Source organism: Taurulus bubalis (assembly GCF_910589615.1).
Source record: "Taurulus bubalis genome assembly, chromosome: 9".
Taxonomy (NCBI): Eukaryota; Metazoa; Chordata; class Actinopteri; order Perciformes; family Cottidae; genus Taurulus; species Taurulus bubalis.
This window is the reverse complement of record NC_136597.1, coordinates 27,838,293-27,855,956: the sequence shown is the minus strand read 5'-3', so window position 1 is coordinate 27,855,956 and position 17,664 is coordinate 27,838,293. Positions and strand designations below refer to the sequence as shown.

General features: G+C 42.8%; 1 protein-coding gene across 1 annotated transcript; it reads left to right on the top strand.

The window, feature by feature from the left end:
• Positions 1-6,280: 6,280 nt before the first annotated feature.
• Positions 6,281-14,585, top strand: syt8 (synaptotagmin VIII; the record flags this gene model as incomplete). The annotated part of the gene is made up of 8 exons (XM_079223440.1): positions 6,281-6,362; positions 7,549-7,718; positions 8,538-8,630; positions 10,074-10,241; positions 10,507-10,674; positions 11,054-11,171; positions 13,384-13,517; positions 14,349-14,585. Coding segments are annotated over 8 exons (1,170 nt in total), but the record flags the coding sequence as incomplete, so codon positions are not given.
• Positions 14,586-17,664: the final 3,079 nt, after the last annotated feature.

Here is a 17,664-nt window from a genome sequence, read left to right as displayed (position 1 = left end):
GTGTGAATACTCAAGTAAAAGTACTAATACCACAGTAAAGGAATAGTCCATTAAGCTGCTTGTTTGTGTATAAATATATGTATGAATACATGTATGTATTTATATAAATATATATGTATGTACATACACAAACATACTTTATCTATATGTATGTACTTTAGTGGCGGGCCGTGCATTTTCTACCTGGGCCTTCTGTGCCGTCTGATAGTTTACATAAACATGACAGGATGCTGCGTCATTAACCGACAAGGCATGTTTACATCAACAAGAACCATCACATCTGGTGATGACAACACATGACAAAACAATCCAACAAAACTGTGGCACTGAAACACGGCACACACGATCAGAAGGAACGATATTAACTATATAATAAAACAACACCATAGACACATGAACGCTGCTGCAGATGGAACACAGTTCCAGTAGCGGGTCCTTCTGGAGGCCGTCAGGGCCGGCTGAGGCTTCTGTGGCCCAAGCAGAGTCACAAAGTTATCGCTATTTTAAAATAAGAGAGAGACAGAGAAGACTCAGCAGGACCTGAAGGCCACCACTGATGTACAGTATACATATTTATATATGTGTGTATGTATACAGTGAACATACAACATGTTTCAAGATACAAACATAAGTAAAAAAAACAAATAATATGTAATTAATATCTCAGAGGTTTCGTCTTTGAAGTAAAGGAACTTTCTTCTGTTCAGACGTCATGAGTCTTATTTGAAGAACTGGTATTTAACAGCAACGACTCCACCTCTGTTTGAACTAGTGTGTGTGTGTGTGTGTGTGTGTGTGTGTGTGTGTGTGTGTGTGTGTGTGTGTGTGTTCAGCAGGTGTGGTGTGCGCTGCAGGTTGAAGTCGTCACACTTTCAGAGTTGAAGATGAAGTTCAGCGGGACAGAGAGCAGGAAAACAACCGGAGGATAAAGATATTAAAGATTAAAGATATTAAAGATTTAAGACAGTAAACAGCCGACTGAACAAAAGGAGAAGAAATGAGATCTAAATAAAGGAAATAAGGCTTCTGGACAGGAAGTGTGTTTGTGCCGGTCAGGTACGTGAAACTGTAGTTTTACCTGTTCAGTGTCTGTTGTTGTTGTTGTTGACACCTTCACTGCTTGTCTTTTCCCATCATGCCTCTCTTTAGTCCTTTTGTTGTTTCCTCGTCTATTTACTTATTTTTCTTTATTCACGTCTTTCACCTTTTTCTCAATTTTTTCTTCCTACACATTTTTTTGTTATTGATTTAGTTATTTATTGATTGATTTTATTTATTTTCACACTTCCACATTGTTGCCGTTCAGTTTTCATGTTTCTGGTTCGTTTCTCGTTTACTTTCCACTTCCTGCCAGATAGTGTGACGTATTGATCGTCTGACTCTTTGATTGATTTCACAGCTTCACAACTCTCGACTCATCAGGAATATTATTACATCGTATTTCATATATATATATATATATATATATATATATATATATATATATATATATATATATATATATATATATATATATGTGTGTGTGTGTGTGTGTGTGTGTGTGTGTGTGTGTGTGTGTGTGTGTTAACGAGGCAGCAGGAACTGGATGTGGGAAGATTTAGAAGCATCACTTCTTTTTAAGGGTTTTTAAAAATGAATGAATTAATATCTTAAGTGTTGTGTTCTCCTGCTCAAAGTCCTGACATTTTTTAATATTGGTTAAACAGTTTTTTTTTTAATTATTATTATTATTATTATTATTTTAAGTACTTCTACACAGTCAGAGTATTACTACAATAGAAGTAATATTATACATGTATGTTAGACTCTAAAATAATCAGTTTAACCATTCTTTATATTTTATTCTTTATTTTAGCTGATGATGCACAAATGAAAACATAGTTTATGTGTAATATGATATTCCATTACTGGCAGTAAATCCCCAGAAAGTATACAGTCCAATGTAATACTTGTACTTGAGTACATGCTTGTACTTCTACTTCACGACATCTCAGAGAGAAATATTGTGCTTTTTATTGCACTAAATGTATTTTAAAGCTTTGTGCCGATTAAAATGATTGCTTCAAAATATAAACAAACTGTTAAGCTAAGTTTTAATATTGTGTTATTGATTTATCCCCCAGCAGTATGTGAGTCATCAGAATGAGCTCCATCTTTAACGCTTCAGTGAATACATGGTTTTAATATAATATTTATAATCCAATAACATAATATTGTTATTCTGCAGAATGACTTCTTTAAATTTATTTTAGTGCCAAAACTTTTCAGAATCAGTAAATGTCTGAGTTCTGCGTCCCTGTTTGAGCAAACAGATGTTTCCACTGTTGTTAATAATAATAATAATAATAATAATAATAATAATAATAATAATAATAATAATACATGTATTTGCATAGCGCTTGTTGTTGGTGTTTCCTGCTGATTGCAGTGGAAGAGGAGACGCTTCCTCACAGAGGTTGTTGTTTGAGGAGCAGAAAGTCTCGGTTGGACGTCACCGCCTTCCTCCTCCTCACTCCTTCCTCCTCACTCCTCACTCCTCACTCCTCCTCCTTCCTCCTCACTCCTCACTCCTTCCTCACTCCTCCTCCTTCCTCCATCCTCCTCCTTCCTCACCCTTCCTCCCTCCTCCTCTTCCTCCTCCTCCTCCTCCTCCTCCAGCACGACCCTCTCTGTGGGTTTGCTTCTGACTCAGAGCCTCTGCAGCGAGCCGGACGTCCTCATTGAGTCAAACTCGTCTTTAGTGAGTAAAACGTTTCCAGCTCTTTGTTCATGAGATGAAAAGTTTAAACGGTTTTTAACGGTAAAGATACTCGATGTCGACCTGAGGTGGACACAGTGAGGTGGCCACAGGGACATTTCTTTTTTAAAGGTTTAACATCAATGAATATGGATTAAAGCGCAATATTATATGTCGCTACATAAAAACATGTTGTACATTTTTGGAAATTGTTGCAGCTATTTTTTTGTTCTCAACAAGTCTGACTTTGAGACTTTACAACGCTCTGAAGTTATTGGGTAAAGAGTCAAATGCTCTAATTTCAGCTTTGCCGGATCTTCGTCGGACAAACAAACTAAAAGTTGAGCAGCATTCCAACGCTGATTGATGAACTTATTGTAGCTGACGAATATACGTTGAGTGCCTGTATTATGGACGCCTCTCATTAGAGGTTTTCCAGGCACGTCCAACTGGTAGGAGACCCCGGGGAAGACCGAGGACACGCTGGAGGGATTATATCTCCCGGCTGGCCTTGGAACGCCTCGGGGTCCCAGAATGAGCTGGATAGTGTTGCGGGTGAGAGGGAAGCCTGGGTCGACCTGCTAAACCTGCTGCCACCGCGACCCGACCCCGGATAAGCGGCTGATAATGGATGGATAGATAGATGGATGCCTGTATTTAATTAAAATAATATGTACAATTAAGTAGTGAAACCTTCCTGCATGCGAGTGGATGTAAACATCTGTTGCTGTGTTATTATGAGCTGTTAACAATGTTCTGTTAACAATGAATATTGTTAACAGAGAACATTGTTAACAATCCATCCATTATCAGCCACTTATCCGGGGTCGGTCTCGTTGGCAGTGGGTCCATCAGGCTTCTCTCTCACCAACAACATTTTTCAGATCATTCTGGGATCCCGACGCGTTCCAAGTCAGCTGGAGATATAATCCCTCCAGCGTGTTCTGGGTCTTCCTCAGGGTCTCCTACCAGTTGGACGTGCCTGAAAAACCTCTAATGGAGGCGTCCAGGAGGCATCCTGACTAGATGCTGAACACCTCAGCTGACTCCTTTCGACACGAAGTAGCAGCGGCTCGACTCCAAGCTCCTCCTGATGTCCGAGCTCCTTACTCTATCTCTAAAGCTGAGCCCTACAGAGGAAACTCATCTCCTTACTCTATCTCTAAGGCTGAGTCCTACAGAGGGAACTCAACTCCTTACTCTATCTCTAAGGCTGAGTCCTACAGAGGGAACTCAGCTCCTTACTCTATCACTAAGGCTGAGCCCTACAGAGGGAACTCATCTCCTTACTCTATCTCTAAGGCTGGCATTCTCCAATCCCGGTCTAATAAAGGGCAGCCCCTGGCGGAGGCTCCTACTGCAGTATAGAGACCGGATGGCTCGTGCCAACAAGTCCGGCACCCCATACTCCCACAGTACCCCCCACAAAACCCCCAGAGGGACCCGGTCGAAAGCCTTCTCCAAGTCTGCAAAGTCTGGTTGGGAAAACTCCCAGGACTCCTCCAGTAGTCTTTGAGGGTAAAGAGCTGGTCCACTGGTCCATGGCCGGGACGGAATCCGCACTGCTCTTCTTGAATCTGAGGTTCATCAAACGGTCTAAGCCTCCTTCCAGCACCCTGGCATACGCTTTCCCTGGGAGGCACCGGGTTCTCGGGTTGCCGCCATGACAGGCACCGATTACCTTCCAACCACAACTCCTAGCGGCCGCGTCCACAATAGAGGCTTTGAACACGGTCCACTCGGATTCCATGTCCTCAGCCTCCCTCGGGATGTGAGAAGTTCTTCCAGAGGTGGGAGTTGAAGACCTCCCAGACAGGATCCTCCGCCAGACGTTCCCAGTTCACCCACTACACGTTTGGGATTGCCAGGTCCATCTGATCCAACTCAGCTGGTGATCAGTTGACAGCTCTGCTCCTCTTTTCACCCGAGTGTCCAAGACACTCCCGCCTGGCGCCTCTGACCCTGGGCAACTCTCTCCTTCTCCAGGTGCTTGGTTCCAGAGCCAAGAGTTACCAGAACATTGTTAACAGAGCACATTATTAATGTTCTGTTAACAATGTTCTCTGCACTATTTTATTTTATCCACATACTCAGAACTCTACTACATGTTGGAGACGTAAAAAAGAAGCTTGGGTGACTTTGACTCCTCAGAATCGCAAGAGAGAGCTTTTCTTTTGGGGAAGTTGCTCTATTCTGTAGATCAAAGACCTGGCTTAGGGTCCAGGTAGTCCAGGTAGTCCGGGTAGTCTGGGTAGTTCAGGGTTCAGGTAGTCCAGGTCTTCCAGGTAGTCCTGGTCTTCCAGTTAGTTCGGGTAGTCCAGGGTTCAGTTAGTCCGGGTAGTCCAGGGTTCAAGTAGTCCGGGTATTCCAGGTATTCCAGGTAGTCCGGGTAGTCCAGAGTTCAGGTAGTCCAGAGTTCAGGTAGTCCGGGTATTCCAGGTGTTCCAGGTAGTCCGGGTAGTCCAGGGTTCAGTTAGTCCAGGTAGTCCAGAGTTCAGGTAGTCCGGGTAGTCCAGGGTTCAAGTAGTCCGGGTATTCCAGGTATTCCAGTTAGTCCGGGTAGTCCAGAGTTCAGGTAGTCCAGAGTTCATGTAGTCCAGGTAGTCTGGGTAGTCCAGGGTTCAGGTAGTCCAGGTAGTCCAGGGTTCAGGTAGTCCAGGTAGTCCGGGGTTCAGGTAATCCGGGTTGTCCAGGGTTCAGGTAGTCCGGGTAGCCCGGGTAGTCCAGAGTTCAGGTAGTCCGGGTAGCCCGGGTAGTCCAGAGTTCAGGTAGTCTGGGTAGCCCGGGTAGTCCAGAGTTCAGGTAGTCTGGGTAGCCCGGGTAGTCCAGAGTTCAGGTAGTCCGGGTGCTGCACTAGAGGCCTGGTGACTGACTCACATGGATTCCTCTGGCTTTGTTGTTGTTATCAGACGGTGAATCAGACGGAGGTGAATAGCTGCTGCTGTTTGCTTATGGCGGAGGCCTGAAGGCCTGAAGGTGCAGTTTTCTCTCCGTCACGTTGGAATCTTGAAGCTTTTTGATGTTTGATTTCACACATCGCTGCGGTTCTGCAGTGGTGGAAAATAAGTACATTTACTCAAGTTCTGTGCTTAAGTGTGAGAAGTCTTTACTTTCCAATCTCTTCTACGTTTTACTTTTAGTGGCGTTAGTGCTGTTTTGTCGTCCACTTCCTGTTGTTTTTGATGTTGAATGCTTGAGAACTGAAGGATGAAAGAACTTCAGGTTCTTTTATGTGTGGAGAACATTTAAAATATCCAAAATATAGCAGGAAGCAATGACAACAAAGCATATGTTTTAAATACAAGTAATGCAGTCAATTGGAAATACCCAAGTACACAAGTACAGTACTTCAATGTGTGTAGTTCTCAGACGTTGTTTAGTTTCTCGTTGTTTATTTGTGTTGACATCCAGACTCTCTTCACTTCTCTTTCCTCCACAGATCTCCTCTTCATCCTCCTCTTCATCATGCCTGCCGTCCACCCGTCACTGAGACTCTCTCACTCCTCCACCACCGCTCTGCCAGTGACCAACTACCCGCCCACCTCCAGCCACACCAACTCCACCCTCAACCCGGTGGCCGTTGCCGCCGGCAACTTCGTCAATGACCTTCTGAACAAGATCCCCCGTGAGTCTTCAAGCGGCAGCTTCCACCAAACCCAAAGTTTACGCCCCAAAAGAGACTAAATGGAAGAAGTACTCAGTAAACGTTTAAATACTCCAGTACAAGTAAACATCCAAGTGGTTGTGTAGTAAAATGTGATCGATTCAGAGCGGCCAGCCGGACGGTTTGTGGACTGAAGTTTTGAAGCCTCAAATTTTGCATTTTGGCCGTCGCCATCTTGTTTTTTTTGCGACCAGAAGTGACGCCAGAGAGCGGAGCTACAGCTAAACACAGAATAAGATATTTTTAGTCAACCAGAATGTTACAATTAACTTAAAAGAGTTCAAGTTGTAAGACAAAAACACGGACAACTCTGTAGCGACCTGTCAATCACCTTGTAGCCCCGCCCCTAAAGTGTCCCCTTCTTTATGGTCTGTTTGACTCTAAATGACCATAATTTACTAAATGAACATCATGCTGTATTGAAGAAGACTTGAAACTAGAGATTGAGACATAAACTCATGTTTACAATGTTTACTGAGGGAATAAATCAAGAGAAGTAGAGTCATTTATATAGACTTCTATACAACCAGAGGAGTCGCCCCCTGGTGGTCAGGAGAGAGAATGCAGCTTTAACACATGAAGTATAGACTTCTATACAACCAGAGGAGTCACCCCCTGGTGGTCAGGAGAGAAAATGCAGCTTTAACACATGAAGTATAGACTTCTATACAACCAGAGGAGTCGCCCCCTGGTGGTCAGGAGAGAGAATGCAGCTTTAACACATGAAGCATAGACTTCTATACAACCAGAGGAGTCGCCCCCTGGTGGTCAGGAGAGAGAATGCAGCTTTAACACATGAAGCATAGACTTCTATACAACCAGAGGAGTCGCCCCCTGGTGGTCAGGAGAGAGAATGCAGCTTTAACACATGAAGCATAGACTTCTATACAACCAGAAGAGTCACCCCCTGGTGGTCAGGAGAGAGAATGCAGCTTTAACACATGAAGCATAGACTTCTATACAACCAGAGGAGTCGCCCCCTGGTGGTCAGGAGAGAGAATGCAGCTTTAACACATGAAGCATAGACGTAGACACTTCCATTGGAAGCATCTCTTTCTGTCCAGTGGGAAAAAGGAGGAATAATATCGTGAGATTTATTAAAGTTGTGAATAATATAATAACACGTGCACCTTCTCTCCCCCCACAGTGCCCCGATGGGCGATCTACACCATCTTTGTGGCCGGCGTTCTGCTGATTTTGCTCTGCTGCCTGTGCATCTGCGTCAAGTGCTGCTGCAAAGGGAACAAGAAGAAGCGGCAGAAGAAGGACGAGAAGATCAACCTGAACAGCGTCAACGGGAAAACCACCACGGCTCTGGTGAGCGGCGGCGACGACGTCTCTGTTGCTAACGCGTTTCATGACGAGCTGCTGAGCGACCGGCCGGATCTGTGAAGAAAGAATGAATGAATGAATTTGGGGCTTTTTGGTTAGTTTCAGCTCAGCGTTTTTCTGGGTGGCCACAACTTTATCGTCCTCGTTCCCTCACGGTCGCTTCAGACAGGAAGTCGGGGTCCGTGCTGCTGTTGTTTGTCTGGCAGGACGTCGGTTGCCACGCCTTCCACTTGATTTACTCGGTGAATAAATGTGACGAACTACTCGTCGAGGGGTATGATTCTTACAGCCCGGCTCAAAGCCAGACGAGTAAAACAGTTACCTTAGAGAACATTTGTTGACGAAGTAAGTGAAATACTAATAATAGAATACAGTATCAGTAAACATGTGTGAAAATGTCTCAAGTTCTGGAGGACTGTCGGACGATCCGGGTAATTTTACGCCTCCCACGCTGAGCCCAGTTCTCTTCCTACATCCATCGGGCGGGATGCAGAATATTGTGCCACCATTTTGCTTCAAGACACCTCCGACCCCGAGTGGAATTATGTCGGCCTTCAGTTACGAAACGGCTGAGTGATTCTTTCGGGGGGTTCATAAATGCCACCAGCAGGAACACAAATATCCTTTTAGCCGGTTACTTCACGCACCAGTTCCTCAGTTCTGTTGATTGGCCCTCATCTGTCCGTCGGCTGTTTCCTGCCTGATCTCTTGAATCATTCTTTCATTAAATCATTGCTTCCTGCTCGTCTTTCTGTGCGTCCGTGTCCATACTCGCTGTGAAATGATCGTGTTTCCTGTGTGCAGGTCCAGCCAGACGTGTCGGATGTCGGCTACGGCTCGACACAACAGAGAGGAAAGCTGCTCTACTCGCTGGACTACAACGCCGCTGAGTCTGTGGTGATTACACCAGCATTATCCCGCCGCTGACCTCTGACCTCCACACTGTGCCTCTGCGTTATCAAAGTGCTCCACGGATTCATCTTTTCACTGCTGCATCACTGTCGGACTCAAGACAGGCGGCTTAAAACTAAAGAGTAAAAACCGATGCAGCAGAATCGGAGATATCATCGTTTTTTGTTCCACATATTCTTCTTCCTTGTCAAAACCTGCCGCCTACATTACCCACAATGCGGTCAATGTAGCCTGGAGTCTCTAGCCTGCAGCAGAGGTGATAAACAATAATGCCGTATTCACACCAAAACAGTTGCGAAATATTCGCGCGTCCAGATAACATGTTAAGTCAATGCACAGCCGCGTTCGGTTGCGAAAAAAGCAGATTTTTCGCCGGGCGTCGCGATAAAGGCGAAACGGCGTTGCGAATATTCGCAACTCCGCTTTTCCGCTTTTCCGCTTTTCCGCTTTTTCGGTGGCGTTCAAATATTTCAACTCCAGCGAATAATTCGCATGACGCGGAGTTGCGAAAGCCAATCAGCGTTGAGAAGCTCCACCCGGCATCACCGCGGTTACTAAATGAAACTGCTGGCCCGCTGAAGGAGCGCTGGAAACGGCTTCACTCAGACACTCGTCCTGGAGGAGTCGAGCTGTGTGCGACTACGGATAATGTTATGAACCCAGACACGGGGCGGTTCATGTTCCCACGTGTGTGGGACTTCCTCAACAAGTATAAAGCAGAACTAGTGGTTATTTACCTGGTGGATGAAGGAAATAGTAAATGTTTTCAAGACACAGAGATAAGCCCCGCCCCCTTTCCCCAGCGATGGTTGCGAAAAAACGGATTAAGCACATAGAGCGAATTTTTCACCTGCGGCGCGATATAGGCGAAGTGGCGTTGCGAAAATTCGCAACTGTTTTGGTGTGAACACGGCATAAGGAAGCCAAATAACGAGACAATAATGTCAAATTGTTTTTTGTTCTTTTCAACTTTTCAACTATAATTTTTCTGAGTAGAATTTGGATCAATCGGCGCTATGCTGAGCTAACATCGTAGCTGCTCCACCAACGCTCAAAATAACTTAATCGAGGCGTAAATGCGTCGTCTCTGGTTTATGCACTTTATGCATTTCTCCACGTAGTTCCAACTACGTGTTTTTAACTCATGGTGTCACTAAAGGTATGTTTCCTGTCTGCTTCCTGTCTGCTTCCTGTCTGCTTTCTGTCTGTTTCCTGTCTGCTACCCTGTCTGCTTCCTGTCTACTTCCTGTCTACTTCCTATCTGTTCCCTGTCTGCTTCCTGTCTGCTTCATGTCTGTTTCCTGTCTGCTTCCTATTTGTTTCCTGTCTGCTCCCTGTCTGTTTCCTATCTGCTTCCTATCTGTTTCCTGTCTACTTCCTGTCTGTTTCATGTCTGCTTCCTGTCTGCTTCCTGTGCGTCTGCCACAGCTCACGGTGGGGATTAAACAAGCCGACAGCCTGAAGGCTATGGACGTGGGAGGAAGCTCGGACCCGTACGTCAAAGTCTACACCTGCCCCGACAAATCCAAAACCTTTGAGACCAAAGTGTTCAGGAACACGCTGAACCCCGCCTTCAACGAGCGGTTCAGTTTCCAGGTAACGGGCTGCTGGTGGACGTGTCGGCAGGTCTGGAATCAGCATCTGTTTATTACGCTTGGATGCAGAAGAGCCGTAGAAGGGGTGTAGTATTCTGAGAAGAAGAGAGTGGAGCATATCCAAGGTTTTTCTCGATAATATACTACTTTTTTTGGAACCTGCAAAATCTCTGCTCTATGGTTTTTGGGGGGATATTGAACAATATCCACACATACCTTCTGCAATACATGAAGTTTCTCTTTTTTCTTTATTATTATTTTCCCAGACATCGAAGTCGTTGCTGCTGAAGTCGACGGTGGTGATGCAGATCTTTGACTTCAACAGATTCTCCAAACACAACATCATCGGGGAGCTCAGGGTGCCGCTCTGCAGCGTCGACTGGAACCACGTCATCGAGGAGTGGCAGGACCTCGCCGAGCCCGCCGCCTTTGAGGTTCTCTTTGTCGTTGTTCCCGCTTTTCACTTTCCAGATTGGAGTGTCGTTGTTATTTATATTTATATATGTGCATTTCGCGTTTGTCAAAGATCCCCTGCAGACATATTTGAAGATCTCTAAAAATACTCTTTACGCTTTGATTGATCATTTGCGTTTTTTCCGCAAAAAAAGTTAAATCAAGCAGTTAAACATGTCATTTAAATCTCGTCTACTTTTTCTCATTAAACAAAATCCTTATTAATTAAGTTAAATAGAGATTAAATCTGATCGAATCTGATTAAATCTGTATTCATTTTCGGAATTTGAATTCCTCTTTTCATTGACTTTCATTGACTTGTGTGGTGACCTCTGCTGTAACGCTTTGTTTGTGCGTCAGGAGGAGAACCTGGGCGAGATCTGCTTCTCTCTGCGTTACGTTCCCACCGCCTCCAAACTGACCGTGGTGGTGCTGGAGGCCAAGAGCCTGAAGAGCATGGACGTCGGAGGGTCTTCAGGTAGGACTCAGAGAAGTTCTGTCACCGAAATCATTCAGTCCCCCAAAAGATAGGATACACACAAAGGTTATTCTATCAGTCGTCTCCGATAGACGGACCTAGAGAAAGGAGCTTGTTGGTTTTTATTTGAACCAATCACAATCAGCTGAGCGCAGGATGCAGCGACGGGGCCTCACTGCCCGAGCTTAGCAGGAGAAGACGAGGATGACGGGACGTAGAGGATGACAACAGGAAGTAGGTCCATTCGTCCTCTACGAATGGACGTAGGGGACGACGGGACGTAGGGGACGAAGGGACTTAGGGGATGAATGGACTTAGGGGACGAATGGACCTAGGCAACGACTGGACGTAGTGGACAATGAACGTAGGGGACGAATGGACGTAGAGCCGAATGGATGTAGGGGACGAATGAGCGTCGGGGACGAATGGATGTAGGGGACGAATGGACATAGAGGACGAATGAACGTATGGGACGAATGGACGTAGGGGACGAATGAACGTATGGGACGAATGTACGTATGGGACGAATGGACGTAGGCAACAAATGGACGTAGAGGACGAATGGACGTAGGGGACGAATGGACGTATGGGACGAATTGATGTAGGCAACGAATGGACGTAGGGGACGAATGGACGTAGGCAACAAATGGACGTAGAGGACGAATGGACGTAGGGGACGAATGGACGTATGGGACGAATTGATGTAGGCAACGAATGGACGTAGGGGACGAATGGACGTAGGCAACGAATGGACGTAGAGGACGAATGGACGTAGGGGACGAATGGACGTAGGGGACGAATGGACGTATGCAACGAATGGACGTAGGGGACGAATGGACGTAGGCAACGAATGGACGTAGGCAATGAATGGACGTAGAGGACGAATGGACGTAGGCAACGAATGGACGTAGAGGACGAATGGACGTAGGGGACGAATGGACGTAGGGGACGAATGGACGTATGGGACGAATGGACGTAGGGGACGAATGGACGTAGAGGACGAATGGACGTAGGCAACGAATGGACGTAGAGGACGAATGGACGTAGGGGACGAATGGACGTAGAGGACGAATGGACGTAGGGGACGAATGGACGTAGGGGACGAATGGACGTAGGGGACGAATGAATGTATGGGACGAATGGACGTAGTCAACGAATGGACATAGAGGACAAATGGACGTAGGGGACGAATGGACGTAGGGGACGAATGGACGTATGGGACGAATGGACGTAGGGGACGAATGGACGTATGCAACGAATGGACGTAGGCAACGAATGGACGTAGAGGACGAATGGACGCAGGGGACGAATGGACGTAGGGGACGAATGGACGTAGGGGACGAATGGACGTAGGCAACGAATGGACGTAGAGGACGAATGGACGCAGGGGACGAATGGACTTAGGGGACGAATGGACATAGGGGACAAAGGGAGCGGTGGCTGGTCGCAAGCACTGACGACAAGGTTGTAGGAGGTGACGTAGGAGGTGATGACGAGTCGTAGTCCATGATGCAGTCGGCGTCGTGTACAATGTTTTCGTTCGGTTCCATCAACGTGAAACCAAAACGTTACAACGTCACAAAAAGCAGAATCCCGGTTCAGACCTTCAGGTTGAGAGTCGTCTGTTGGTGTTTCAGTGTTTGACTTTAATGTAACACGAACAACATAACGTCCGCAGGCCTTTAACCAAACAGGTAATTAATCAGACATTTACATTATTTAAAATCATGTTTAATTTGTACAACCCAGGAAATATCAATCAAACTGGTGTTGATTTGATAAGATATCATCCAAAATCATGTTTTTTTAATGGTGAAATTCAGGGAATGTCAATCAAACTTGGTGTTTAAATCGGTTTTAATTCCTGTTGTGGGTCAACGCATCTGAATAACAATAAAGACGTGAATTATTCCCTTCCAGTTGAATAGCCAAGACACCTGTCAATAAACAATCAACAAACAATCAATACAATCAAAGAATAATTAGTTTTCAGTGTAAATCCCTAAAAATATCTCTAATTATTTCAAAACATTGTGAGAGTTTTTCCTCCTTTACATATTTCTTTTAAATATGTATTTTCTTGTTTTTCATTTTAGTCACAGGCTCTAATACTCCTCAGACAAGTAAAGCGACATTTCATCTTTCTTTTGAACAAATACCACTTCATTTCCTTGAAGCCTGTAATGAACCCTAACGAGCTCCTCGGTCTCAGACCCGTACGTGAAGGTGCAGCTGGCGCTGGACAAGAGGAAGTGGAAGAAGAGGAAGACCTCCATTAAGAAGAAGACGCTGAACCCGTATTACAACGAGTCCTTCACCTTCGACGTGTCCTTCGACCAAATCCAGGTAAAAAATAAAACCTGACACATGTACACATTATTACATCATCCAACATGTTTAATACGGGTCTGTTTAGTAATAAGAAGCAGACATTTACTAAGTGGGACATTTGACCTTCTTCAAATTCAAAGCCGACCCGTGTTAGATGCTTTTATTGTGAAACATTTGCTCAGATCTTCCTTTAACTTTATTTAGAATCCATTATTAGTCCTTTGAGTAATGTCTGAAGGTTCGTAATTCATATTCTTTAATCTGTTCTGCTATCTTTGAGGAATTATCTCCACATTTACCAAATAACACCCTTTTAAGATATGAATTGTTTGTTTTACAGTTTTTAATGGGTTTTACCTAAAATAAATCCATTAAAACCCTCTTTACTAATCGCCCCTGAATTTGAATTTGCCCCTTTTATTTTAATTCATGTAGATATCTAATAAAAAACTAAACTGTATCCATTAAAGATTATCTCCTAAAAATCTCTTTAAAAATACAGAAATTACATTATTTTTAAACATTTTTATTGTCGTTCAGCAAAGTGATAAACCCAATGTCTGAAGAATATGAAAGTAATGTATTGCTTTATTTCAATCATTTTATTTTAAGTTTATACAAGTTACACATCCCCTCAAACTAGAAAACAAAATAAATAAAATAATAAATAAATGAAATAAGATGAATAAAAATGAATGCAAATCATAAGTCCTCATAAGTCCTCATAAGTCATCCTAACTACTCATAAGTCCTCATAAGTCCTCATAAGTCATCATAACTACTCATAAGTCCTCATAAGTCATCGTAGATGTATTTCTAAGAGACACGCTCCTTGTCGCCCCCCAGAGGGTGCACCTGGTGATCTCGGTGTGGGACCACGACGCCGTGTCCCGAAACGACGCCATGGGGAAGATCTTCCTGGGCTGCGACGCGACCGGCAACCAGCTGCGGCACTGGGCCGACATGCTGTCCAGCCCGCGTAGGCCGGTGGCTCAGTGGCACCACCTGCTGACCGCCGAGCAGGTCAACAGCACTCTGACCCTGAAGAGGAAGATCCCGCTGCAGAGCAAGCTGCCCTTCTAGAGGACGCTGTGACATGAAAACATGCATGTATATAAACCTTTAAAACATGAAAACATGCATGTTTATATCGTTATAACATGAAAACATGCATGTATATAAACCCTTAAAACATGAAAACATGCATGTTTATATCGTTATAACATGAAAACATGCATGTATAGACCATTAAAACATGAAAACATGCATGTATAGACCATTAAAGCATGAAAACATGCATGTATAGACCATTAAAACATGAAAACATGCATGTATAGACCGTTATAGGATCTGTCATCTACACACACAGATTATATTTAGTGATATATTTAAATTAATTATGTTTTAATTCTCTTTTTTAGCACTTCCTGTATGAATTGTTGGATGAAAACAAATTATTATTATGTTCTAAAGTATTATCTCACATCCGTCTCAGAGGATATCCACATTTTTTCTTTTAAATTTACTAATTTAATCTCAGAAAATATCCAAATATTTTACATATATTTTCCAATTTCTTTTTTTTTATTCTTTTGGGTCGTCAGAGCCTCTGCTGTCTTGTTGTTGTTGAACAATGTGTTTAATATCTGAATGTCTTCAGACTTCTTTTTCAAACGTTTACACATTCGGGTCAAATGTTTGTGTCGATTTTTTAAATTCAACACTTGAATATTAAAAACACTTTTTTGATGATAATTACATTTCTAGCTTTCAGCCTAAAACAAACATTTTATAATGAAATGAAATGACCTCTCTGTGTCTTCAAGGTCAAGTCTGATTCCCACTTTCAGTAAACTCAGCTGAAAGGTCACGTTGTATTCCTGAAAACTGAAACGTGAAATGTGGATACAAGAGATTAATTGGATCAGTTTCACTTAATACATAAATAAAAGTCAATAGAGTAAAATTAATAACAGGGATTAAAGGTTAGGTAAAAGCGACTGATTAAAGCTTTAAAACTAAAGATAACAGAACAGAACATACATGTAATCTACAAAGTGACTAAAGTTATCAGATTAATAAAAAATACTAATAAGAGAAGAAATATATAGTAGCAGGAAAAGAAAGAAGTACCTAGAATACATTTGGAAATATAAAGCCAGATAACAAAATAATAATTATACGCATAAATGAAAAAGGTATATTTTCTTATTGTATTATCAATATTGCAAACATTATATACATATATATATATATATATATATATATATATATATATATATATATATATATATATGTATATAACATTTACAAAATGTATAATGTCAAAAAATGCATTAAATTAATTACTTTCTGTGTATTTTCTGTATTTATTTAATTTGATATATACGTTTTTATTCCTTTGCTTTTGCTGTTCCTTAAAGGGCCGAGCTGTCAATCAACTGTCTTTGGGCGGGCTTTCAGTCGTTTGATTGCAAAAAAAATAATATTTACAAAAAAAAATGTTACCAAATAAATGGGATAATAAATATTATTAATATTATTTTATATTTTATTATATGTCAACCCATCCATTTTCTTATTCTACTGCAGATTTACTCTTTTTGTATGACATCATTATCTCTGGATTATCCTTTTTGTTGATCTCAGAAGAAACTTCATTTTAAACTTCGACCCGTTTCCAGAACGTAAACAAAAGCCCACCAGATCCCGGAGGACGGAGGTTCTGCCCGGAGACCAATCAAGCTGAGCCCAGCAGGTTGTGAGTTCTGCTGCCGGCCTCCAGAGGCCCGTTAGCTGGGAGTCAACAAGGGGGCGGGACTCCAACCCGTCAATTAAATACTGCTGGAGAAACAACTGTATACTCCCAGTATACATTTACCTTTTCACAGAAACACTGAAATATTCTACGATGCATCAATGATTTAGTCACTTGGTCGTGTCCCTCTTGATAATTTAATATTAAAAAACATATAGATGAGGCACTAAAATACTTTTTGGGCAAAAAGAGTAGAAATACTCTGCTGCAAGTAAAATGGATTCCAAATTGACTCAAAAAGTATTGCCATCAAAATACACTTAAAGTATTCCCAATTTTTTTTTTTTATAAATAATGTACATATATTACTGTATTGTAATTATTGATGCATTACTGCGTTTTTAATTTTCATGTTGCAGCTCATCTGAGTCCGAATCTGCAAAGTAAAAAGTACAATATGTACCTCTGAGATGTAGTACATTAAGAAGTACTATGTACCTCTGAGATGTAGTACAGTAAGAAGTACTATGTACCTCTGAGATGTAGTACATTAAGAAGTACTATGTACCTCTGAGATGTAGTACATTAAGAAGTACTATGTACCTCTGAGATGTAGTACAGTAAAAAGTACAATATGTACCTCTGAGATGTAGTACATTAAGAAGTACTATGTACCTCTGAGATGTAGTACATTAAGAAGTACTATGTACCTGTGAGATGTAGTACAGTAAGAAGTACTATGTACCTCTGAGATGTACTACAGTAAAAATGACATGTACCTCTGAGATGTAGTACAGTAAGAAGTACAATATGTACCTCTGAGATGTAGTACAGTAAGAAGTACAATATGTACCTCTGAGATGTAGTACAGTAAGAAGTACAATATGTACCTCTGAGATGTAGTACAGTAAGAAGTACATAAGATAAGATAATCCTTTATTAGTCCCGCAGTGGGGAAATTGCAGGATTACAGCAGCGTTGCTCACAGAGCAATATTAAATATACAGACGGAATAAAAAAGTATATAAAGTACTTACATGTATTATATATTGCGCCAGGTGAATGTACTTAAAGTGGCCAAAGTGATTACAGTGTTCTAGTGTTTGTGGTCGACTGTGAGCTCAGCTTGTTGTGCAGCCTGACAGCAGCGGGAAGGAAGGACTTGTGGTTCCTCTCCCTCAGACACAGAGTGTCCTTGAGGTGTTGTTCATCAGGGATATAGGCTTAGCATCTTCTACACAATGCAGGACGATCACACATGAATTATTACATTTTTATGTAGGTTAAACTCTAAGAACCGCTTAGAGGCCAAGTCCCGCCCCCTGACCTCCACTGGACCGGATATCGGAAAGAAGTACGGTTATCGACAAACGTCAGTTTGAATTGTGACATGAATTACGCGTA